The sequence below is a fragment of the Hippopotamus amphibius genome, chromosome 1 (genome assembly GCF_030028045.1).
Source record: "Hippopotamus amphibius kiboko isolate mHipAmp2 chromosome 1, mHipAmp2.hap2, whole genome shotgun sequence".
Classification (NCBI taxonomy): Eukaryota; Metazoa; Chordata; class Mammalia; order Artiodactyla; family Hippopotamidae; genus Hippopotamus; species Hippopotamus amphibius.
In genome coordinates this window covers 233,007,942-233,034,557 of record NC_080186.1, presented here as the reverse complement: position 1 = coordinate 233,034,557, position 26,616 = coordinate 233,007,942, and the positions used below count along the sequence as shown (strand labels likewise).

Genomic DNA, 26,616 nt, shown 5'->3' with positions numbered 1-26,616 from the left:
ATTAAAAAGGCAGCCTGTTGAAGGCGGTTATGTTATGGATGTTCTTCTGTGTAAGTCGGTAACTTCTATAAAGTCCAGTAACGAACTTATCTAAACTTCTTCTTTATGAATTTCTTAATTGCCAGCCAATAGGAGCCATAATACTCAAATTCTGATGCGACAGTTGGAATATGCTTTCAATCTGATCAATAAATCCTTCAAAAGGTGTTAAATCTGCCAGGGCTGGAAGACAATGTGGTTTAATAAAGAAATTACCAGTCAGAACAATGCAATGGCCCTAAAGAACCTCTCCTCCCACACTGGGAACGCTATATGCTCTAAAGTTATGTTTACGCAGTAGGAAAAGAAGAATACTGGCAAAATACTGAGATTTAAGTGCATTATAAAATGCTGGCCTGGTAGAAATTTTTACCCTCTTCATGATTTTTTTTTTTTACTTTCATGCTCATTTCCTTTTTAAAATAATACTATAAATCATTATTTCAATTTGTAATTCAGGTATTCCCATCCTCCTACGCTGTTTACCCGTTACTGTAACTATTTAGGGTATCATAAAAATCACAATAAACAGCATACTATTTTTATGTATGTAACAGATATGTAGCATTTAAGATTGACAGAAGAAATCTAAGGCTAAATGTTCTCAGAGCGCTAGTGGGCATACAGTGGGAAAAGAAATGTGAACTTTATTTTCTTCGAGGCAAAGAAACTATAGGTGACATCTCAGTTTGCTACCAACCTTTCATCTTAATATTTAAGTCTGTAGTTGTTTGTGAGACAAGGAGATTTTTGTTCAAGTTACAACAAGGGTTTCCTTGACCTACTGAAAAGTTTAAAGCCTTGCCCTTCTGGGGCTGCCTTGTTACCCTGTATATGACAAGCAGTAAAAAGATAAAAGGAGGGGGAACAGCTTATAATTTACTCATCTACTGATCTCAGCAATAGATTACGGCATGGCTTGAGAGTCATGAAAATTAGGTTTTAGCCAAGCTGGCCATTAACTGGTTACCTGGTGGTGAGCGAGCCAGTTTCTTCAACTCGGTGGACCTGAGTTTCCTCATGTGGAAAGTGAGGCAATGCGCTTGACTAGCTGCTCTCAAAAGCCCCCTTCAGCTCTATTATTCTAAGACAGGAAGAGGTCAAGCCACCTGCTATCAGCGCACTGGAAAAGGCGTGGCGAGGACTGACTTTCTCTCGGCCCTCACCCCACCTGCGGTCCTAGCTGAAGGCACCAAAGGCGCTTCCTCCCCACCGCTCCTCTCTAGCTCTCCTGCTCGGGACTGAGAAGGGCGCTGCCATTCCTGCAGCTCCCCCCACTCTCCTCCTTCCTCTCACCCGGGTGTTCCCCCCCAGCAACCCTGCCTTTTCCCCGAGGCTCTGGCACACACCGACTCCTACAGCCCCTCGAGCTCCTTCTCAGCCCCCGACAGAGGCCCTGACCTGCTCGCACCCGAGCCCTGCAGGAGCGCGCGCCGCCCCTCCGGACCGGTCTCCGCGGGCCCCGGCTTTGGCCTCGCCGCTCCCGCAAGAAGCCACCGTTCCGACGCGCTTCCCCAAAGAACTTCCCCGGGTGACAGCCGGCTCCGCCGTAAGCTCAGCGGTTCCCGCCGCGCCCCCCACCCCGTTCCCTCCGCTCTCTCCCGGGAGATGAGTTTGCAAGACCCGGAACATGCTCTACCTGAACAGGCCGAGCCCTTAATCTCAGAGAGCTCGGCAGGAAGGAGAACACCCCTTCCCCAATCTTTTCGACTTGCTGCAGCGCGGCTTGTCGTCCCCTGGACAGGAAAAGTCAACGGCTTGGGTCGCTAGGGCCTGTGGGGGATGGAGTTCTGAGAGCGCTAAGCCGGTCGCCGCAGTCAAACCTCCCGCCGCCAAGGACTACAACTCCCAGAGGGCTCTGCGACAGCCACCACGCCTCCAGCCGCTGAGCCGAGCTCTCCGGCTTCCGAAGGACTAGCGGCCGGGGTGGGCTAGTCGCATCTTATCTGCAGCTAGGTGTTCGTGCCAGAGTCAGTGGCCTGCCTGAGGCCCTTAGGGCATCTAAGAGGAGGGACGCGATCTCCTGCAGTCCTTACCACCTGAGAAAGGGCTGACGTGACATTCCCATCTAGGGCTAACCTCCCATTATCTGTCTGTCATCTCAGACAGTATCTGTCTGTCTGTTCTGGCTGGTGCTTTGTACTCTCATCACGTGCCTGAACCCTGTGGACACCAGGGGAAGCTGGTTTGAAAAAAAAAAATTGTTGGATCGGCACTTTTTCTCCGTTGTCTAGACATTTAGGGGTTTTGTTGTTGTTTTTTACGTGTTGGCAATTTAGTCACTAGGCTGAAAGGGGCTTTGGTAGGATTTTAAGCACACTCTCGCCATCCTTAACAATTTCTCCCACAGCCACCCCAAATAAATGTACAATCTAAGGAAAATCAGTATGCTTGTTATAAATAGCTTAAGGTAAATCTCCTGAAAAGCGTATGGCAAAACCTAAGCTCTTCTTACATAGGAAGCCAGTGGCTCTTTTTTTTTTTTTCTTAAAACAACCAGGAAAAATCCAACAATGTGGTGTAATGTGTTAACCCCAAATGAAAGAACCCAAATTTAACGAAAAGTCAATATAGAGTGCCAAGCATTTTACATACAATATCTCTTTAAGTCTTTACCATGATTCTAGAAGTGTATATTATCTCTATCTTACAGATAAGGAAACAGTCCTAGAGAATTTGAATTACCCAAGGCCAAACGACTATCAAGTGGCAGAAGAACTGGAATTCAAACTGAGGTCTTCTTCCAAAGCCTGTGCTCTCAAACTCTGCCTCTATTATTCAGGGTGTGACAAATGCAAGGCAGGTGAGGTGATGAATATTGCCTTTAAGGGAGATAAAAGTTATTTTGCTAATGGTGTCCTTATTAAAAAACTTTTGCGACTGCTTTTTAGCCTGCCTTCAAATCAACAGTACATTTTTTGATAGCTCCAGTGATGGCAAAATTTTCTTCTTTCTCTGCTTTTCAGGCTGAGAAAATATTTTTAGGCAAGGCTGAGACACATGAAAGTAGATGGTATGGAATGACATCAGTGAAAATGGCTGAATAGGGAACTTGAAAACTGTCCCTCCACAAAAGCAATGAATAAGCTGGTGAAACTGTCAGAATCAGCTTTTTGGGGGGAACTCTGGAATCTAATAAAAAACTTAAAACAACCAGGGGAACACTTAAGAAAAGACTGCTGAATTTTGGCAAGAGAGCTCTGTGATCATCTCCAGCTTTGCAGTGGCCTTGAGGACCGTAGCCCACATTCTTGGTGTAGGTTGCTGGTACCAGAGAGGGCAATATGGACTTCATTCTAAAGAAGTTGTGATTTTGTGTTTTGACCTATCTGGTGGTCTCCTGAAGGTTTGGCTCAAGGACTTACCTCTGTTTCGCCAGCCTTGGAGCCTCCCCAGGGCTGAGGCAGCTTCCCAGGTAGGACTGACAAAAGGATTTTAAAGCAAATGTATTAGCCACTGCCACCAGGGTAAGTGTAACAGTTGGGACAAGCAATAAACAGGCCAAAAAGCCTAGGAAGGAAGAGGCTGGGGAAGCAGATACTTGAAGAATAAGGGTTTTGAAAATCTTCCTCCTCTTCTGGGGAATCTAGAAGGCCACATGCATGCCTTGGTCTGGACACATGCTCAGAAAATACCTGAGAAGACCCTAATATGTCACTTCTGGCTGACCTTCAGACTCTGTGCAAGCGGGAAGTGAAGGCTCATACAGAAATGTAAATTATCTTGCTAAGCATTGAGGGAGTGCCCCTACACACAACTAGTTGACAAAGACTGGGAGAGTTTTTTTGCATTTTAGCTGTTTTTTAACTTTAATTTTTTGCTTCTAGGCATTTAGTAAAAATACCTCTGCTAAATCATTAGGTAACCACTAAGCTAATGGAACAGAGTGGTCACACAGCAAAGAATAGAGACTTTATAGAATTAGTTGACTGGTAGTTAAGTCTAGAAGCTTGATCATATTTAAACTTGATTTTTAAAATCAAGCCTTTACAGGTGGTGTTATATACTTCCCATCACATCAGGAAGCACGTTTCTGGAAGTCTTTCATTTGTGATATTAGGACTATCCAGTGAACTCAAATATCATCTTTTACAAAGTTTCCCTTTAGCTTTTCACCGGTCGTTGATGGTCAGTAGCCTTTGGTGACCACCTTCTAGATCAGAGGTTTGTGTCACCCTTGGTATCTGAGTAAATTTTTCTGTGTCATTAGTTTCTGTTTACTAAGTAGTTAGATCCAAACAAATTAATATGTTTATTAATATGTGTTTATTTAAATATATATGTAAATTGAAAGAAAAAATTTTCATTCTTTTGAAAAAATTTAATTTATTGGCTGTGTCGGGTCTTTGTTGCTGCACACGGGCTTTCTCTAGTTGCAGTGAGTGGGAGCTACTCTTCATTGTGGTGTACAGGCTCCTCATTGTGGTGGCTTCTCTTGTTGCAGAGCATGGACTCTAGGCACATGGGCTTCAGTAGTTGTGGCACATGGGCTCAATAGTTGTGGCTCACAGGCTCTAAAGCTCAGGCTCAACAGTTGTGGCACACGGGCTTTGTTGCTCCGCGGCATGTGGGATCTACCCATAGAGGGGCTCAAACCTGTGTCCCCTGCATTGGCAGGCGGATTCTTAACCACTGCGTCACCCACCTAGGAAGCCCCTGCACTTCTCACTAAATACACTGACCTGACCAAAGGCAATTTAGAATATCAGTGGCCATTATGGGGATGTTTTGCAATCCCCAAACTTAATTTTCTTAAAACAGAATTGGACTACAATAGCTCAAATCTTCCAGAACTGAGCAGAACGCTTACTTCGATGGGTATTTTGAGGCTTTCCAAAATTATCAGGGGTCTAAAATTGCCTCTGCAAAATCAGACTCTAAGATTAACTGAGGCAAACAAATGATTAAAGAAAGCTAACATGGCTCCTGAAGCCTCAGGCTTTTCTTCCTTGGCGTCTTTGTCTCAGGTTCTGCCTCTGGCGTCATCTTATATCTCCCACGGCACCATCTTCCTCCCTTTTACGCCATCCCTATACTAATTCTCTCACCAAACTTCCTCCTTTCTCTGAAACTCTCCCTACTCCCTTTTTCTCTGAACTTGTCAGAACCTGTCGCTTTAAAACTAAGCATTCTGAGGATCTAGAGGCTAAAAGCTTAATTTCTTGGTATTAAAGCTGAACTACAAGCTATAGCCAAAGATTTTCCCAAAGTAACTGAAGGTCTTTACAGATTTACTGAGGAATTTAATATAGTCATTCAAATATATAACCTGGTTTTTCTGATTAATATCAGCTGGTTTATATGCCTGTTGCTAAAGGCCAGGCCCAGCATTGGATAAAAACTGCTAATTGGGAAAGTCCTGAAAGAGCTCTAGAATTACAACTGAGAAACCAGCACAGTGACTTATTATATGATTAGGCCCAGGCAGTTGCTAGACAAGCAATTCCTAGGGCTTTTCCAAAGCCTGTTAATTGGAACAAAATTCAGACTTGCACACAAAACTCCGATGAACCTGCTCATGAATATTACAATTGACTTCAGATAAAATTCTTAAGACTTTAAATAAAATTCTGGTCTTTCTTCAAATGTTGATTCCAGCTGCGTAATTAAAAAAATTTTTTTACTCCTAATTTATCCCTGACTGTACTAGAGCAGATTCTGGAAACACTGACCATTTGTCCCTATTGAATTGGCTACCACTTTCCTTATGAACAAAATCTCCAAATGATGTTAGCAAAATTCTTAGTACATTTCCCATCAAAATTCAGATAGACCCCTCGAAACCTCTTCCCAAAATTAATCGATACCCTAAGAGTAAGGAAGCCATTCAAGGTGTAAAGCCCAAATAGGAGATTACAAGGCTCAAGGCCTCATTATCCCTTGCACTAGGCTAACACTCCCATTTTATCGGTGAGAAAACTAAGGGCCAAGGGTGGAGGTTTGTCCAGGACCTCCCAGCAACAAACAACATTGTTAGCTCTATTGTTCCTAACCCTCATAATTATTAGGTTATAAGTTCTTTACTGTAACTGATTTATGTAGTGTATTCTTTAGTATTTCAGTTGATGAAGCTACCCAATACCTTTTTGCCTTCACTTGGGGAGAAAGAGAGTTCACCTAGACCAATGCTTCAGGGTTATACTGAGTCCTTATTTCTCCTGACAATTGTGAAGGTTGATCCCTAGAGATTCTACTTTGTTGCAATATGTGGATGATTCATTTCTTTACTCTTCAAGTTTCCTTACAGAAAGACAGTATCCATTTGCTTAACTTTTAACCTTAAAGGGACATCATATCGCTAAAGAAAAGTTGCAGTTTGCCCCAAACCACATTTGATATTTGGGGCATCAGATATCAGAACAAGGTCTACACTTAGGTCCAGATAGACTTCATGGTGTCTTAGTTTCCTAAAACCTAAAATTGCCAACTGTGAAATTTTCTTGGTCTAGTTTGTAATTGCTGAAATTGTGTCAGGTTTTCTTGGGCTAGTTCGTAATGGCTGAAATTGGATTCTAAATTTCTCTCTTATGACCAAACTTCTGTATGTTTTACTTAACAATAACACAATCTAATTTTATGGGAAGAAATGGATGACATAGCCTCAAGGTCTTAGAGAATTGTTTGCTGAACCCACCTGCCCTTGATCTTCCCAATTATCAGATTCCTTTTTGCCTTGTTGTATATGAAAAGGAAAGGAATGCCCTTGGGGTACTCACCCCAAAACACAGACCCACCATGGGCCCACAGGGTGTTATAGCCAGCAGCTGGACCCTGTGGCATGAGGATAACCCCCTTGCCTTAGAGCCGTTATAGCCACTGCCCTTTTGGTTAAGGCTATGGAGAAAGTCGTTGTGGGATCCTCTAACCATTTTTGTATCTCAGGCAGCAGAAGCACTCCTAAATTCCCACATTTAACATTCCTCAGCCAGCTGCCTCAACTCCTATGAAGTACTTTGGTTAACTGCCCTTCACATAACTGTTTTACCTTGTAATAACCTTAACCTGGCTATTTTTCTTCCCTCTGTCACTGATGAAGTACCTCATGACTGCTTACTGCTGACAGATCACCTCCTGAATCCTTGTAATGATCTAAAGGAAATTCCATTGGGTAATATTGACTTCTCATGATTCACTGATGGTTCTTATTTGAAAGGTGACAATGGCAAATATTATGCTGGGTATGCAATTACAACTCCTTTTGATGCTGTTGGGGCAGCATCTTTACCCATGCCTACTTCCGCCCAATGTACTGAATTATATGCTCTCATGTGGGCTGTACTTTAGCCAAGAACAAAGATGCCAATATTTATACTGTTAGTAGATATGCTTTCAGAGTAGTTCACGATTTTGGAATGTGGAAGCAACGTGGCTTCCTTCTTCCAGTGGAAATAAAATTTAATATATTGGTTTGATTTTTTTTAAAAAGTTCTGTTTTGGACAATCCAATCCTACTGGAGACCCCCAAATTCCCACTCTTCACCAATGTACATGCATTGAATCATTAGTATACTGACAAAATGATAACCTTCATGAATCAATATTGGTAGGGAAAACATTAACAAGGCTGCAAAAAGTGCCTACCTCACTTGTCCCACTTGTCCAAAGTATATTCCAGGGAAGCCTGTTTGTGTTGCCCTTGGACATTTTAAACTGCTTCGTGGACCATCTGAGATCTGGCAAGTGGATTTCATACAAATTCCTCCGTCTAATGGATAGAAATATGTTTTAGTCATGGTCTATATGTTTTCACACTGGATGAAGCTTTTCCTCGAAGACAGACTACCACTTCTGTGGCTAAACTGCTTTTGGAAAAGATTACTCCCAGCTGGGGAACTCCTCTAGAACTATGAGGAACCCATCTTACTGGCCAGGTGCTTTGGCAAGTCTGTGCTATTTGGCCGGTTTTACACCACTTTCACTGTGCATACCATCCTTAATCCTCTGGTTTAGTCTAACGCACTAAGGGTGTTATTAAGACTCAGTTGGCAAAATTTGTAGAGGCCCTCCAAATACATCAGGCCAAAGCATTGCCGTGATCCTTCTACATCTCATATCCACCCCTTTTGGAATTCATAAACTCTCATCCTTTGAGCTAATCATGGTATACCCAATGAACTTGGCTCCTGCTTCTTTGACCTACAACTAATAAAAGGAGAGATACTCCGATATTGCAAAGGCCTAACTGTTTCTATTACAAATAACCATGTTTTTGCCGCGGAGCAACTAAGCCCATGAGCCACAACTACTGAAGCCTGTGCACCCAGAACCCGCGCTCTGCAATACGAGAAGCCACTACAATGAGAAGCCCTCACACACAACCAAGAGTAGCCCCTGCTCTCCACAACTAGAGAAAGCCCGCGCACAGCAGTGAAGACCCAACGTAGCCAAAAATAAAATAAACAAATAAATTTAAAAAATAACCATGTTTTAGTAGATCAGTCTTTTCACAGTGCACCCTCGGGGGACAAAGACCTTAAGCATCACAACTTGCCACCTGGAGATTTCTGTCTATTGGAAAAGATACATCCAGAAGAATTCTCTTCAACCTTGGTGGAAAGTACTCTATCAAGTACTCCAAAAAACCTTTGTGCTTCCAGACTCCAAGGAATAGACTCTTGGATTCATGAGATACACCTAAAGAAAGCAGTGAACTGCACATCATCTGGTGACCTGAAAGTAAAGATTTTCCAGAATTGAAGCAGGTGACATCTGATGTGACAGCTTTCCCAAGATATCTAGACCAGGCATGTTGGAAGTTTGTCACCAAACCTTTGATGATGGCGTAATGCTTCAGAAGGTCTCTGATGTCTATGATTTTGATAACCAGACTTTAGATAAAAAGTGCCTGAGAATCCTCCTTCCTCCTCCTTGTTACTCAAATGGGACCTTAATAGGTTTCCAATCTGTGCACTTTCCCTCTGACATGAGACATTATACCCAGAAATGGTCCTTCTTGACATTGAGGGACAAAAAGCCATTGAAACTAGAAATCCTGACTCTTGCTCAGCAGTGCTTTCAGAGAAGAATCCTAATCAAGAGAGGAAAATGTAAAAAATTAATAAACAGAAACCTCAATTAAATAGAGTTGGGAGACCAGAAGGGGGAGCTCTCACACCCTGTGATGATAGTAGAACCTGAAAGAAAGAAGAAAGACTCATCTTCTGGCAAGGACTCAGCCAATGAAAAGCCATGAGCTCTTTGTTCTAGTTATGGTCTGTATGTTTTTACAGTGGACTGAAGCCTTTCCTTGAAGACAGACTACCTCTTCTGTGGCTAAAGTCTTTTAAGAAAAGGTTATCCCTACCTGAGGAACTCCTCTAGAACTATGAGGAACCCCTATTACTGGCCAGGTGCTTTGACAAGTCCTTTTCCTCTCTATAAAAGTGTTCTCCTTGCTTTGCTGTGCTGGGACTTGCATGTGGTTTGGCATGGTTGCAGACCCCAAATTGCAATTCTCTCCTGATCCTGAATAAACCCACCTTTGTTGGAGAAATATTTGGCAGTGATTTTGTTTTTAGGTCGACAGTAGTCTGTGTGCTAGCATGTGCACTGCCAATGGGTTTGTCATTGTTTCTATGCTATTTCAGTGGGCAGAATAAGGAAATCCTTTTTTTTTTTAAGAGATATATCACAAGTTCATACTGATATTTCCAATTTAAGTTTAAGAGTATAGGGTTATTTCTTAATCTCTGATTTTCTATTTCAATCTCTTTTCTCTCACACTAGAAATCTTACTACTTAAACAATATTAACTTAAACATGTACCGGTTTATTACCAACAATATGATTACAGAATTTTTTTTTTTTTGTAGTTCTTTTTGCCTTATGATATATCCCACTAGGGACATATGGTCAAATTACTATACTTTAAATCACTTGGAATAACTTCTTTGCGTGGTTAAGCCACTAACTCAACACACATTTATTTAAGTGTATTTTTTTTTGCTTTAAATTTTAAAATAGTTTTTAAAGTTTTGATTTAGTTCAGTTTTATAATTTTGCATAACAATCATATGGTTTCACAGTCAAATCCACTCACTCAGAGATGTCTGGCATACATTCTTACCCTTTTCAACCTGTTCTTTCTTATCTTATAGGTAGTCATTTTATAATTTTTGGCTTATCCTTCCATTTTTAAAAAATATAAGCAGATATATCTCTTTAGATATAAGCTAGCATACTTGACACCCTATTCTGTACCTGGCTTTTTTCCAATAACATATCCTAGTGATCACTCCATAGCAATATATAGAAATAACCCTCTTTCCTTTTTACAGCTGGAGAATACTCTGAAGGGGAGCACCCCAAAATATGCCACTTTGGTATATTGATTAGTTTGAATTAAAGGTACTTGAGAAACAGCCAGTGTAAGGACACTCTGAGCCATCTTTGTCTCTCTGAAAGTATGATATAAATCTTCCATATGAGAGGTACTCTGCCCACCCCCTCCACCAATACCAGAAAGGAAGAAGGCACCCTTATCACCAGAGTTAGGGAATATAGGGCCTTCTTATCCCTAAGCAGATCTTGTTACTTCACCAAATTTACTATCACAAGGCCAAACCCCTTTGTCTTGTCAATTCTTCACAAGTTTATTGTTTCCTTGTCTAACGAGGTATAAAAGCTTCTTGCTTTGGCCTCTTTGAGTCTAATTTTTATGCAGCTCCTGTACGTGTGAAATTAAATTTGTTTTTGTCCTTTTAATCTGTTTCATGTCAGTTTAATTATTGGACCAGTCAAAAAGCCTAGAAAGGAAGAAGGGAGAAATTTTCTGCCCCTACAACTCCATGGGTGGATATTTCAGTTTGCTATTGAACTTTTGAATTATTTCCAGTCTTAAGCTTTTAGTTCTGCAATTAATAGCTTGGTGTATATGTCCTTTTATATTTTTTGCCAGTGTGTCTTTGAGATAAATTCTAGAAGTAGGATTACAGGATCCAAGGGTAAATGCACATGTGATTTTGCTAGACGAAGTCAAATTCCCATGGAACATCCCCAACAGTGATGTATGAGGGTGTCTGTTACCTTGAAGCTTCTCTAATAGTCTGCATTATCAAATGTTTGCCATTTTAATAGGTGAAAGATTATATCTTAGTGTAGTTTTAATTTGCATTGCTCATGAAACGAATAAAATTGAGCATTTCTTCATGTATTTAAGGGTTGTTTGCTTTTCTTTTCTGTGAATTCTTTGTTTATATCTGTTGCTATTTTTCTTTAGATTTGTTGATTTTTTTTTTTGACTTTTAGACGCTCTCTCTATTACAGACATTAACCATTTTTCTGGATTATGTTGGAAACTTTTATTCCCAGTTTGTCATTTATCTTGTGGCTTTGTTACTTTTTATTTTTTTGTCATGAAAAGTTTTATATTTTAATCTGTGTATAGTCACACTATGTGACATTATTGCTTCTGGATTTTGAATCATAAATAGGAACATTTTTCCAAGTGTAGAGAAATTCATCAATGTTTTCTTCTAGTTCTTGCATGGTTCTACTGTTTTTACATTTGAATTTCTTTTTAAAAAATTATTTATTTATTTATTTATTTTTTGCTGCATTGGGTCTTCGTTGCTGCTTGGGGGCTTTTCTCTAGCTGTGGTGAGCGGGGGCTACTCTTTGTTGTGGTGCGTGGGCTTCTCAGTGTGGTGGCTTCTCTTGTTGTGGAGCACAGGCTCTAGGCGTGTGGGTTTCAGTAGTTGTGGCTCGCAGGCTCTGGAGCACAGGCTCAGTAGTTGTGGTGCATGTACTTAGTTGCTCCCCAGCAGGTGGGATCTTCCTGGACCAGGGATGGAAGCTGTGTCCCCTGCGTTGGCAGGTGGGTTCTTAACCACTGAGCCACCAGGGAAATCCACATTTGAATTTCTTATCCCGTTATATGGTATGAAGAACAGGTCCAATTTTATCTTTTTCCATGTGGATATGTAGTTACATATAGAGTATTTTTATAAAGAAGAAGTAGCCAGGTGTCAAGAACTTCTAAGAGACCTGATAGGTTAAGAATTGGAAACTGTCAGTTGGGCTTAGAAACAAGGAGGTCAAGGTGACCTTGCCAGTAGCAGTTTCAGTGAAGCAATGGGGGCAGAAGCCATACTGTAATGGGTTCAGGAAAGAAATTAGGTGGGTAGTGGAAAGAGCAAGTGTAGATAACTCCTTATGAAGTCCTAAATTTAAATAAAGGCTTTTTATTAGGCACTGTATAGAAGAATCAGCATTCTAAAGGACAGATTTCAGGCAAAAATGTTTTTCAGTAAAATCCCTGTATCAGTCAGGGACCAACCAGGGAAATAGAAGCCATTATAACTATCTAAAATAGAGGGTTTTTTAACCTTTGTGAGAATTAGAAAACGGCACCTCACACGGGTGGATGGGGCTCTGCAGGAGCATGACTTGGTAGGTGGAGTGCAGGCTGAGTTTAGCTCCTTCTTAGAGCCTTTGTGCAGAGCCCAACATCCAGAGCTGTATCTGGTGGCCCTGGTTATCCCCATTTTACAGAGAGAGAAATCAAATAACTTGCCCAAGGTCACATCATTAATAAATGAACAACTAAAGATGACCAATGCTGACCTCTCAGCCAATTGCTAGTGATTTAATCTTCTCTAACTTTTTGAAAGCTCCAACCCTCCAGTCTTAGGAGGGGTAGATAAAAGAGATTCAATCCTGGTCTAGGTTCATGGATGGGACCAGGTCACTACTTCTCCTCTTGAGGTGGGATACTTCCCTCTTTTATACCCAGGATGACTGACAAAGATGACATTCATAAATTGCTTTTGCCATTTAAGACACAGAGAAGTCAGCTTTCTTTGTTAGATGTACCTAACACCTAGTAGGAATGGAAAAGACTAGATCTTGTTATACTCTGCTTTCCTAAGTGACTGTTTACCAAATCCCCCATAATTCACTGATGAAACATCATTTCGTAGCAAGGAGCCAAGAAGACCCCTTAGTCTTAGGAAGGATTGTCCAAGGTCCCCAGACACAGTATTTGACTCTTTATCCTTCTTTTACTTTAAGCTCTCATTAAATACACTTGGAAAGCTGCTTAGGGCCCACTGAATATATTATGTCATCTAGGAGGTCTGGTTGCTTACAAGCAGATTCTCTCTCAGGAATGCTAGTTTAACTCAAAGCAGACTGATTTCTGAAGCAGAATCTCAATGTATTAATTCAAAATGGGGACCAAGTAAGGCTTGTATGTCTTATTCACTGCACCTCCTTTCTCAGTATCAAAATACTTGGGGGAGTTCAATTATTACAGAGGCAGTTGCTAAGTGAGCATGGAATCAGAACAAGTACTGATGAAATATCTTTACCTCACAATGGCAAAAATCTCTCTAGTCGCCAGTGTCCAGATCCAGTCTTTTCCATTTGCACCAATGTTTCCCATACTTTAGTCATTTGATGCCACCTTCATGAATTTTGCTATCCCTGTATACCATTGATACTCAGTTTTATTCTAATTGAATAAACTTTTTAAACTTAAATATATACTTTAGCCTCATCTAAGCAATTATATTTCTGAAACCATAGGTCTGATGATTTCTAATATACATTAAAATGTTAAATATAAACACTAAAATAACTATAAAAATGTAAATTGACTATGAACTGTCTAAAATTAGTGTTATGTGTACTACAGTTTCACAAACACTGCCTTAGCTATTAATGGAAAAACACAGATATTTTTGGCTCTCTGAACCCTGCTTGGTATGCTGAAAACCCTTTTCTGATTACTTTTTTCCTCAGATGTTTTACTAGCACAAGTTGTGTTAGCTCTCTTGGAGACATTATAACCCACTGCACCTCCTTTTGTGTTGATGTACAGGGCTCCAACCTGCAGTGTTTAATTTTTTAGTCTGTCATATGCTTATCTGCATAATAGGAGATTCTCAAATATTTATAATACTTAAAGAATTAACATCTAACTCTCCCCCACTTGAGGTAATCCATTTTTGTACTTTTGGTAGATTGAAGGAATTTTTAATAGATTTGACATGGCACTAGGCACAGTCCTCATCAATTAAAAAATCAGTATTGGAGGGCTTCCTAGGTGGTGCAGTGGTTAAGAATTCGCCTGCCAATGCAGAGGTCACGGGTTTGATCCTAGCTCCAGGGAGATCCCACATGCCGCGGAGCAACTAAGCCCGTGTGCCAAAAAAAAAAAAAAAAAAAAAAATCAGTATTTGAATAATGTGGAGATGATGCTGAAAACAAAGTCTGAAATATCAGTTCTCTTTATCTGCATTACTTTGAACTTAACTACAAATACTGATTCCAAACTGAGAGACATCTTTGAGAAAACTCTTGTCCTACCTTATTATATGGGATTTAGGGAATTTGGAGAAACTCTATATAAGCTTTCCAGGGAATCTGGAGAGACAGGAATCTTAAGGTTTTAAGTTCCATTAGCCACTGCCATTCTTTTCACTAGAATGTTCCTTGATAGGCTAATTTTACCTGTAGCATTTAGCATAGTACCTGGCATACAGTAGGTGCTCATTTAAAGCCTATTTAACAACAGAATGAATTCCTGCTTTTCCCCTATGTCGTGATTTATTACCAGCACTAATTTAAGATCTTTTAGATGGAACCAGAAAATACTTGTAGAATATACTGGCTTCACTTTCTTGGGACACACATTAAGGAGCAAGTCTTTACTAAACTGTGCTTGTCCTTTTTGACTGTTTATGTTCAATTTTTGAATTATGTTATTTTCATCCATTGTTTATCCTTTCCTTAATACTGAACTTCAGTTCTCATCAGAATTCACTTTTTCTTAACCGGGGCTAGCTCTCAAAAATTATATACATTGAGTGTTTCATAAAGAACTATTTCATTGAAAGCAACCAAAACCCCTTCTCTCCAAGAGTTAATAGCAGAGAATATTTGCTAAATGTTTTAAAATATATGCTCTTTCAGAAAATACCTCCAAAGTTTCTATTCCTAAAATAAAAAATCTAGTTGGTTACCATTCTATCTACACAATTTCATATTTTGCTCTTTTCACTTAATACATATTTTCCCATAACATAAAAATTTTGAAAGAACATTCAATCCAAAGTGAGTTAAAATACCTCAGAGGACCCTGTGTACAAATTCGGAGCACTAGAAAGAGTACTGGTGTCTCTCCCCCATACATATACCGTGATTGAAAGTATCAGCTGCCTCAAGGGTGTGATGTGAAAATTGTGTTTAAAAGTAGAAATAATTAAAAATGACAATTATGTTAAAACATATTCCGGTTTGACTTTTGTTAAATATAATCTTTTAAAGATAATTCATCTTGAAAATAGTCTGACAAAGTTTGGTGCTAACTAAATAAATCCTGACATATTTTTGATGGAAGAGAGAGACCAATAATGGTGGTTCTAGAGCTGAAAAGTATGAACGGTGCCCACAAGATACCTCAGCCTCTAGCTTGGGTGTCACACTGTGTTGGAGTTAATATTGATGAAATATTCGGAACTTATTCAAAGATTCAGAGAACGGAAAATGATGTAAATAGAACCAAAAAAGAAAATGCCACTTTTCAAGGAGTCCGTTGTTACGCCTTTTGGAGGGACGGGAAAATACGGAGGGATTTTCCCGGCTTTTTGTGGGGCAGAACAAGAATATCTGATTGATGAGAGCGTAAGTACTGGAAGGACCTTCGGTTACCGTTAGGTTTGGCCAGTAACTCTAGGGATATAAACAGGTGGGCCACGAATCCAAGCGTTGATGGACGACCTACGCCAGCACAATTCCCTTCTTCCTTCCGGATCAGAGGACATCTTCCCAAAGAGTTGGACCCCCACCTCTATAAGACAAGCTGCTTTCTTTACAGCTCCCTGGATATCAGCGTGACAGTCTCATCCCAGCCCTCACTAGGAGGAAAAGGAAATGCACCACGTCCACCGGCCTCAGCCGTACGTTGAGGCACTTGGGGAAGCCCCGGATGCGAAGCAAGCGCCTGGGCAACGGAGGCAGAGAGGCCAACTGCCAGGGACGGCAGTCGGCGGAGAGGGAGCGAAAGCTTCAACAGGTGGGTGAGAGGGCATTTTATTTCTCTTCTATGTTTAACTTTGGCTTACATAGGGAAATTCTATAGCTTCCCCAAGTTGAGGATCCCACCTAAGAATCTACAGACAAGGGCAAGCGGTCAATCTTGCGCCCCGAGGCCTAACGGGCCACCCTGTGAGGAGCCTAATGGGTCCGGCCACCGAGGCCTCGAAGGCGAACAAGCGCGGGAGGAGAGGCTGGAGAAGGGGGCGGGATGACGCGGCTGCCTGAGCGCTGATTGGCTGAGGGCGCTCGTCGCCTGGTGCCATTTGTTGTTGGAGCCGCGCAGCTGACGCAGTCGGCGTCCCGCACGTGCAGCCGTTTAAGCGGCGTCAGTGCTGGGCGAAGACCCCGGGAGAGCAAGCGGCGCTGGGGTGAGTGGGCCGGGGGCTTTGTTCCTGGTACGTGCCTCGTCCCGACCCTCTGGGCTTCCCAGCACCTGGACTTTGGGCCAAGCGAAGGAGGGATGGGGTGGGCGGCGGTTAGAAGCAGTCCTTTGCGGTCATTCTGCTTCCTGCTGGAGGGTCCCAAAGCACCGTAGTGCCCGAAGTCTGGGGTTGAGGCCTGCAGAGGCGGCGAAGGAGCCTTTTCGACCAGCCCCTGCTCGTCTCTTTCTCTGAACGGGGCTGGTTGTAGTGCCATTGCGTGTAAACCTTCCTTGGCGAAGCTAGTCCTTTGTTGGAGGCACTTGAGCCACCTAACCACCCCTCCCTTCCCTGTCAAACTTCAAGGCCTTGATCCCCGGTGGCCCCTCGCCTCCCCCGCCGCGAAACTAAATCAAAACTCAAAAACCTCAGGGTAACCGGCTTACCTACTTTCGAAGGGAGGCACCTTGAGTAGTACCTGAAAAATTTCCCTTCCCCTTAATATCCATTAAGACGTTTGGGGACCCTTTGATGGAGAAGATGAATTCTGTCAACAGATTTTGGGGGAAAGCCTAAACATCAGTGGGAGCATGGTGATTGCTGGAGTGATTATGTAAGTGGTTCAGCTAGTTTTTAAAAATAAAAAAGGATGGACATAAATGCTGTCTCTCGGTCAGGAACAAAACTTAATGGCTCTTTTTGCAAAAACTTTTGGGGAGGATCGACACTTAATTGAGTAGTTTGGAGGGGTATATGGGAAATGATGAGGGTTTATGTTTTTAGACATACGATTCTGATCTCTCGGATTCTAATTGAGGCCACATGTGCATGGTTGTATTTTTATGAAAATAGAACTGGAAGCCACCATGGAAGATGAAGATTGGGAAACAGAAATAATCAAACCTCATATGTCTTCCTATGTTCCTGTATTTGAGAAGGTAATAAAATTTAAAGTTTGCGGTTATTAAATGCTACAGATTTTATCGAAGTTGAAAATCACTGTGGTGAGAAAGTTCTAAATTACAGTATGCTGTGCTTAATTCCGTGTGATTGTTATTAACTATCTTATGGGGAACGATAAGGCACGCTAAGCCTCAAATAGAGTAAGAGTCTGAGGTAATTTGATAATTAAAAACTAAAATGTATATAATAATATTATTAACAATTTAATTTAAATCTCAGTGATTTAGAACTTGTGGGTGAAAGCGAGCTTGTGCTAATGTGGTTGAATGTCTCTGAGATACAGTTGTGTAGAAAACTGAAAAATATAATTCGTTTTTGGTTGACATTTTGAATTCTGAAAATTGGTTTTATACAAGCAGGGCTCTCAAGGTAAAAACATTAGCCTGATTCAGATGGTAACAATCAGTTTGATCTTCAAATGTGCAAATCAGATCTTTTTCCTCAATGGCATTTGAAGAGTTACATTGTAATTCAGAAGAAGGGGTTGTGAAGTGGGTTTTTGGATTTCAGTTTTGACTTGAAAGTTGACTAAAAAAGTGAACAGACTCTACTTTAGAAGATAGTGTATTTTAATGGATTGCTTTTACATAAGTGTTATCTACTTGAAAATGTCTCCAAAGATTGGTTTTTTTTTCCTTTTAGAATTTCCAGTTTGTGTTTATGTTAGTCAATTCTGACACTTTCAGGCGATGTCGTAGTGGAAATTCTTAATTTACCCCAAATCATAAAATATATAATTCTGTATTTATCTTAATTGAATTTGATCTGTACGTACATAAAGTTTGTATTAAAATACCTAAGAAGTTAATCTGAATTTATCATGTTTCTTGTTTTGGGACTTATTTTAGAGATAATATCTTTTGTATGTTATCTTTTTATAATCTTGCTATCACAAAAATATTGTAACAGCATTGGGAAAAGAGGAGAAAAATCACCTAACAATTTTGCTCACTAGCACAAATGCTCTGTTAAGTTTTTAGTAAATATTCTTCTATTTTTCCCAAACATGTTTTTATACAGATTGTAATGATAGTATGTAATAATAATTTTTGATTTCAGCTTTTTCACTCTTCAGCATTAACTACTCTATGCTACTAACTTCCTAAAAATAATTTCTAATGGTTATATGATATTTCATGGAATAGATCTACCATAACATAATTGATTTTCTGTTGGTACGAATTTAAGATGTTATTTTTTCACTGTAATATTGTCATGAATATTTACAGTTTATTCTTTGTTTTAATTTGGGAGTTGGTTTTTCAAAAATGGAATTGGTCAAAGAATATTTTATGGTTCTTTTTTCCCCCTGGTTCTCAATAGACTTGTTCTAATACGAAGTTTTTTTTTAAGTTAACTTATTTTTTAATTTATTTACTTATTTATTTATTGGCTGTGTTGGGTCTTTGATGCTGCACACAGGCTTTCTCTAGTTGCAGCGAGCGGGGGCTACTCTTCATCGTGGTGTGCAGGCTTCTCACTGCGGTGCCTTCTCATGTTGCAGAGCACGGGCTCTAGGTGCGTGGGCTTCAGTAGTTAAGGCACACAGGCTCAATAGTTGTGTCTCACGGGCTCTAGAGCACAGGCTGAGTAGTTGTGACGCACGGGCTTGGTTGCTCCTTGGCATGTGGAATCTTCCTGGAACAGGGATAGAACCCGTGTCCCCTGTGTTGGCAGGCAGATTCTTAACCACTGCGCCACCTAGGAAGTTCTAATACAAAGTTTAACTCACAGGTTCCGATGTTCTTTCACTTGGACTTGTCTAATTTTTATTTTTTCTTAATCTGAGATTTTGTCTTCACTAAGTATTCTTCAAACAGTATACTTCACTGTAGCATGTTGTGCGTGGTTATTGCAAAGGGTGTCTGAAACTGAGGATTGTCAACTGTCAGGCTTCCAGATTTACCTTTTGGAAATCTTTATGCTATTCAGTAACATACTTTGTTTCTTGATATTGGTCATACCGAATTGAATATTAATTTTTGGTAACATTTCTACCTTATGATTCTTAATACATATTTGTGTGGGGCCAATTTGTAGTAAACTTTTTGCACTTGTCTGCAGTCTTAACACCTGGTGCTGGTTGTGCAGTTAGTTATTTGGCTTACTTGACTTGAAGAAACATGGTGCAGTCAGTGGCTTTGTTTGCCTGCCTTGGTTGAATAAGAAATATAGCAACTAAGGTTGAATACATGACATGTATGTGTAGTAAAAATCTGAGGTCTTTTCTTCAGCCTATTTTCTTTTAAAGGCACCATTTCGATTGGTTGTTCTAATTGAATTTCTATTTCAAGAGGCACCTGGGCTTCCCTTTTGCTCAATTTATATTGACTCTGAGACCATCTTGGATTGGTAACAATATCTGTGATCAGCCTTTTCTTTTATTAATTTTTAAAAATTGGAGTATAGTTGATTTACAATGTTGTGTTAGTTTCTGCTGTACAGCAAAGTGAATCAGTTATACGTTATATCCACTCTTTTTTAGATTCTGTTGCCGTATAGGTCATTACAGAGTGCTGAGTAGAGTTGTCTGTGCTTTATACACTAGATTCTTATTATGTGATTAGCCTTTTCTGACTGCTTCTCAAAATTCTTATTTGGAGATTTAATATTGACACAAGCTTATATAATTTTGAACTAACAGACTACTGTTCTGGTAGTTCTTAGAACTTCTCAATTCTAGTTTTTGAAGTGAGTGTACCACCTGGGGATAGAATAATAAAAGATGTGAGGTTGAGAGAAGTTTGAGAATCTAGCAGTTACATTAGTCTGGAGATCTCAGTGGTTAGGCGTTTGCACATGGCATGCAGACTTGCTGGGATAACTGGAGGAATGGATGAGTATGATGACTGTAACAGGATACTGGGTTTGCTTGCAAGATGTAATGTTTCTTGTTAGATGACCCTGGGAGTAAGTCTACACAGTGATCACTTCTGTCTAGTCTTTTTGCCTTTTTTTGTGGCATATTTCAGAAGGCAGATACTCTTGTGATTAAAGTGTAAACAGCTTGAGATAATTAGTCCATCCACAATTATAATTTTATTAAGTAGTAAAAGCAAAGTTTGTAATAATTGTTTCGATAAGAAAGTAAAATTCATGACTTCTTTGTTCATGTTCATACTGCAGTTGTGAAGTAGCAGGGGGAAATGTGGTAGTTGGACATCGTTGGGTTGGCAGACCTAAAGAAGTTGAGGTGCTAGAGCCTGAGGAAGATTTCCAGCAATTTCTGCTGCTAGTCATCAGTGAGATGTGGAAAGATATTGTGTCTCTTACTTGAGAGCACAGAAAATCATATATGCTGAATAGGAACATGTTGTGGGAGATATACAATATGTTCATCCAGATAAAAACCCAGGAATGTGCTCTCACTCACCTCCAAAATCTAAATGATGGAGTCAAGGGCAGAGTGACAACAAAGTGAGGAGGCTGAGGAGAAGGCTAAAGAGATTGCAAAGATGGTAGAAATGTTGCTTGAGCTAGTCCAGGGGATAGAGAAAAATGAATCCTCTTGAAGGCATATTGGCAGTTTTTCCAGTCAGCTGATAGAGATTGGCTGACACCCACGAGAACCTAAAATCAGAGAGCCTTTCATTTTCTCCCTTTTTTTCTCTGTATATACTCTGTCCTCACAGTAGGTTTGTGATATAGTCTGCAGTTGATAACCTCAACATGAGTTGTGATTGTTAAATGTTTTTGTTTGGGGAAATAACTTATTTGGAAAATGTCACATACAGAAATTAGGGCTTAGGTTGTGTTTGTAACAGATACGTTTGTTCCTGGGCTTTGGTTATTGTTTACATTTTGAGGTGCTTTGCTCTTTCTTGTGTGACGTGATAGGTCAACTGGAACCTTAGGTCTGTGTGTGATATATGACACTCAGAGTTGGAGTTCTCTAGCTCTGGAGGTGCTGAAGGAGCTGCATTAGTTCCAGAAGATGACTCCATGGAGCAATTGCTGGAGAAACTGAAAAAGGGACCAGATTTCAACTGGGAATGTGAATGGGGCTGATTTGGCTTGGACTGATGAATCAGAAGAAGGGATGTCTGTATTTGGGAGCTTTAATTTCTGTTTTACATCAGAGGAGGAGAGATGTATTTTGTTCAAAATTTAAATTTTATGTGGTACAGATCTGATGCAACCTGTCTGGTCAGTTTATTTGGACAACCTAACTCAGCTTTATTTGACATGGCACCTAGAATAGGAGATGAGATCTTGGTATTTTGTACAAGTTGATGTAGTACTCTGATGCATTTCAGTTTATTTTGGGCATAAAATGGAAGATATTTGCGAAGGCCCTTATAGGGCTGGGGAAGAAACACATGGAACTGTCTGCATAGGTCCCTAAACTGGACAGGGAAGAGGCATCTTTCAAGGTTCTTAAGCTGTCCAGCTATAAGTTCACTTGAGTAGCAGACCTGACAGGTAATTGAGGTCAAAACTCTACCATGTTTTAAAGAAAACAACTTAACACGTTAGTGGAAGTATTCATTTGTTTGAAAAGACAAAAGACCTTAAAAAAAAAAAGTGAGATGTTCCAGATTTGAAAATAAGAGTACATACAAGGTAAAAAGAAATGTGTTCATCAAAACATAAACAGATTATTTACAGCTAGGTGTGAGAGCGCTGATGTTTAAAACATAGAATTTCTCAGTTGGTTCATTTGGATGGGGAAAGAGTTTATAAATGTTCTAAAAATAAGGTAATGTCAAAACCTAAGACTCATTCAACACATTTTTATTGAGCCTTAAACTAGGTGCTGGAGATAGTGGTGAACATGATAGATACGGGGCTTGCTATCATAGATATTGTATTTTACTGGGAGAGATAGAATAAGCACATTGAAAATCAAATGTAAATAGTGAAAAGTATTATTAAAAAACAATCAGGAAACTGTGTGTGTGGGGAAATGGGAGAGAGAGAGATTGATTGAGGTGGGGTAGATTTAGATCACGTGGAGAGGAAAAGCTTCCCTGAGACTATGACTCATGAGCTGGAGACCTGAAGGAGCCCCAATAGGACTTGATTTGTAGAGATCCAGAGGAGGGAGCAAACTTGGGGTATCAGGGCAACAGGAGATAGTATGATGTATTAGTTTCCCATGGCTGCTGTAACAAATTACCACAAACTAGGTAGCTTACAGTAACAGAAAAATTTTCTCTTACAGTTCTGGAGGCCAGAAGTTAGAAATCATGGTGTCAGCAGTGCTCTCTTCCTTCTGTAGGCTCTAGGAGAGAATCCATGCCTCTTCCAACTTCTGGTGGTTATAGTCCTTGTTCTGTGGCTGCCTCTCTTTCTGCTGTCTTCACAGGCCTTCTCTGTATGTTTGTGTTGATACCCTTTGCCTCTCATAAGGACACTTATGATGACATTTAGGACCCACTATGATAATCCAGCATAATCCTCATTTCAAAATTCTTAGTTATATATGCTGGAACTCTTTTCCAAATAAGATAACATTTCATAATTCAGGAATTAGGACTTGATATTGTTGAGTGGCCATTATTCAATCTACTGTGGGTAAAGCACAGTGAGATAAGACAAGATTGGTAGAAAATGAAATCTGAGAAGGAAAGAGAAAAGGAGGCGAGGGAGAGGACCTTGGAGATAGTGGTGGACATAGAGTTGATAGGACTGGATGGGCTGGATAAGGGGAATGAAAGAGAGAGTGATGCCAGGTTTTTAAATTTAAGCAACTAGATGGATGATGGTGCTCTTTACTTAAATGGGAAATATGTGGAAGATGAACAAGTTTGGGAGGAAAAAAAAAAATCAAGAATTCTGTATTTGCTGTGCTCAATTCGAGATGCCTAAGAAAACATGCCAGTCAGTAGATTATATGAATTTGTTGCTTAGGAGAGCGATCAGAGCTATAGATTTATCTGTATATTAGTGGAATTATGTATTAGTGGGATTTAAAGCTGTGAGATTTGGTAAAGTTGGATGGAGTAAAACAGATTTCGAGGGCTCTGCCATGAACTGTGGGGCGCTCCAACTTTAAAGGTACATTGGAGGAGGAGCTGGCAAAGGAGACTGAGGAGGGAGTGGCTAGTGGGTCAAGAGGAAAACCAGGGGAGTGTGTGTTGTTTAAGCCAGAGAAGAATGTTGGAAAGAGGAAGGAGCTAGTCTTTTGTTTCAAATGCTGCTGAGAGCTCTGGTAGGATGAAACATAAAAGTAGTGATTTTATTACATAATATCCTTATTGTAAGCTTTTTCAGTGTGGAGGTGAGGATGGAGGCTAGACCAGAGTCACTTGAAGGAAAAATGGAATATGAGAAAGTGGAGGTAGCAACTGTAGACAAGATATTTTGCCTACAAAGGAGCAGAGAAGTGATACAGTAGCTGAAGGAAATGTAAAGTTTATTTTATTTATTTTTATTTTTTATAAATGTATTTATTGAATTTATTTTTTTATTGGCTGTGTTGGGTCTTCATTGCTGCACACGGGCTTTCTCTAGTTGTAGAGAGTGGGGGCTACTCTTCCTTGTGGTGTGAGGACTCCTCATTGTGGTGGCTTCTCTTGTTGCAGAGCATGGGTTCTAGGAGTGTGGGTTTCAGTAGTTGCGGCACATGGCCTCAATAGTTGTGGTTCACAGGCTCTAGAGTGCAGGCCCAATAGTTGTGGCACATGGGCTTAGTTGCTCTGCGGCATGTGGGATCTTCCTGGACCAAGGCTTGAACCCGTGTCCCCTGCATTGGCAGGCAGATTCTTAACCACTGCACCACCTAGGAAGTCCTAAATTATTTTTAAGCTAATGAAAAAGGTTAAGGATTTTTTATGATGAAAGATGAATTGTACTGAAAAAAAAAAAGTTTTTTTTTGAAATTTGCCTTGGAATGTATGTGGGATATTAAATTCTACAGTCTGAAGATTGTCTAATAATAGTAATTTTTCAATTCTTTGGTGCCAGAGTGTTTCATTACTTTTTTATCAGTTATATAAAGCTGAAAGTTTTATAACACTTATAAAACTAGCCCCTTTTTTGGGCTCTATTCATCCAGTAAAACTTTGGCCACTAGAAAAGAGAAAAAAAAGTCTTCAGGTTTCCCTTTAAACAGGGAAAACTGGATTACTTGTTTGTTTTAATATGTATGGTAGTCATCAGTTGGAACTTTTACTGTAGCAATTATCAAAAGCCCAAGCCATTTCCAGGAGTCTATTGTCTATTTTTAATAAGTCAGAAAAATAACTGGATGACCTTCGAGGTTTATAAAGTAGTTGTTTAGTGTCTTTTGTGAAAGAAATTTTAGAAAAAAGTATTACTTGAAGACTTGGTGCACTTCCTCCAGTTTTGGGTTTATTTAAAGGAACTTATTTGAAAAAATATTGATTCTTCTAATGCAGTCAGTTAATTAAAGTATCATCTGTAAGTTTTAGGTCACTTTATTGAATTTTGATTTTGATGTGCAAGAATTTCAGAGGTCTGATCAAAAGTTTTGCCTTAAGTATAGGAAGCTTATTTGAGAGGAAATAAAGGTTTAATGATGATAAGGATATCATAGGAGTTAGAGGTGAGAAAAAAGATACTCATGTTGTCATTAACCCAGTGATCCCCCTGAGAAATGTTGGAAGGTTCCAAAATTAACTTGACATTTAGCTATTGATTTTATAACAAAAGTTGAATTTTCTGAGTCCAGTAGTCATTATACTGTTGCAAGCATAATGCATATATATTAATAGTGAATAAATTTTGAGACTAAAGTAGGGAAAATGGGATTGTCAGTATTTGGGAGCATTAAAGACAATCTTGAACCATTTCTGTGACAAATTTGATTGAAATTAACCATGTATATTCTGACCTGTAGCTGGCATCCACCAGTTCTTTGGATTTTTAGTGTACCTGCGAGATGTATCTGTAGATACATAGTTTTTAGTGCATGAGGTTTTCTTTACTTTAGAATTAATTCTTTTTTTTAAAGTGAGTACATTAATTTCATTAATTATAAACACAGATGAAGCTTTAAAAATAAGTTTCTGTAGTGCTTTACTGTAGAAACTGTTATTTGCCACTCTCCTTCTGTGCTCTACTTTATTCTGTACAATTTTGATGAGTATACTGTAAAATACTGAACTCTGTAAACTATATTGTGTATTGGCAGGCATTGATTTATACATGTATTACTTTGGTTAGATTTTATTCATATAATAATAGTATTTGATTATACTTTGAAAATAGGGTGGCTAAACTTTTATTTGAGGTCGTGTGTCAGCAAATTCCATAAAGGGCCAGGTAGTAAACATTTTAGACTTTGAAGGCCTTATGGTCTCTGCAACTTTGCTATTGTAGTACAGAAACAGCCATTGACGTACCTAGATGAATTGAGGGTGGCTGTGTTCCAATAAAATTTTATTTACAAGAACTGGTGGCCCACCAGATTTGGCTTGTGACTATAGTTTGCTGACCACTGTTTTAAGTGATATATATATATATTTTTTTTAAAAGTGATATATTAATATGATATACATACAATGTTAAAGTGAAGGTGTTTTAGAGTAATGAAAAAAAGAACATGCAGTGACCAAGAAAATCTTACATTCTGTAATTGTTTTGTTCCAGTATTTATGAGATAGATGACACATTTTTATTATTCAAAGTAGAAAACTAGTCTTTTCTTTCTTCTTACAGGATAGGTATTCTTCTGCAGCAAATGGAGACACTTTTAACAGGACTCTGGCTTCATCATCAGGTATGTGTTAAGGCAAAAAAGGTAAAACCATTTTTAGATTAAGGGCTCCATCCGGTGAGGAGCAGACTGGTAGATGTCTTGTAGAGGGTTTTTTTTAAATTTTTCTAGTGAGAATTCATTCTGGCTTGAGTATTTTGAATTGGGGGCCACTTAAAACTAAAGGAAGGGAGAGAGGAGAGAGTGTAGTGCTATGGAGTGTATCCTTTGATTTAGTGGGTTTGCTATAAAACCTTTCTCAACCTGGAAGTTGCATGTGTGACTTTCAGGCTCTTAGGGAATTGTCAGGGTTCCTGATATAAGGCAGTAGAAGACTGGACTCTGTACGGTGTTGAAGCAGATTGCAATGGTGGTGACCTGTCAGGATAACAACTGTTTAAACCAAACTCATATCAGGATAATGTGAGTTTCTTTGGGATCAGAAAACAAATTTAGGGGAGGTCCTAGGCAAATAAAAGAAACAAATCAAAATAAGGGAGCTGTTGTTTTTCCCCTACCACTTGTTTTCATCTGGTTTGCCTACATATTTTA

General features: G+C 39.7%; 2 protein-coding genes across 7 annotated transcripts in view; one reads left to right on the top strand and one right to left on the bottom strand.

Moving 5' to 3' along the window:
* Nucleotides 1-1,807, bottom strand: part of SLC38A9 (solute carrier family 38 member 9) — a 95,822-nt gene extending 94,015 nt beyond the window's left edge. For 2 of the 6 annotated variants that reach the window (XM_057743376.1, XM_057743402.1), the window contains exons 1-2: nt 1,679-1,772; nt 1,010-1,123 (exon numbers count right to left, since the gene is read on the bottom strand). The gene's annotated coding sequence lies outside the window, so the exon portion shown is untranslated. Of the gene's footprint in view, nt 1-1,009; nt 1,124-1,388; nt 1,616-1,678 lie in introns of those variants that run through there. The other 4 variants (XM_057743383.1, XM_057743387.1, XM_057743380.1 and 1 more) reach the window with 4 other exon arrangements.
* Nucleotides 1,808-17,305: 15,498 nt separating this feature from the next.
* DDX4 (DEAD-box helicase 4) overlaps nt 17,306-26,616 on the top strand; it is a 67,435-nt gene continuing 58,124 nt past the window's right edge. The window contains exons 1-2 of the mRNA XM_057700722.1: nt 17,306-17,377; nt 26,028-26,088. Coding sequence (XP_057556705.1) covers nt 17,306-17,377; nt 26,028-26,088 — 133 coding nt within the window. The remainder of the gene's footprint in view (nt 17,378-26,027; nt 26,089-26,616) is intronic.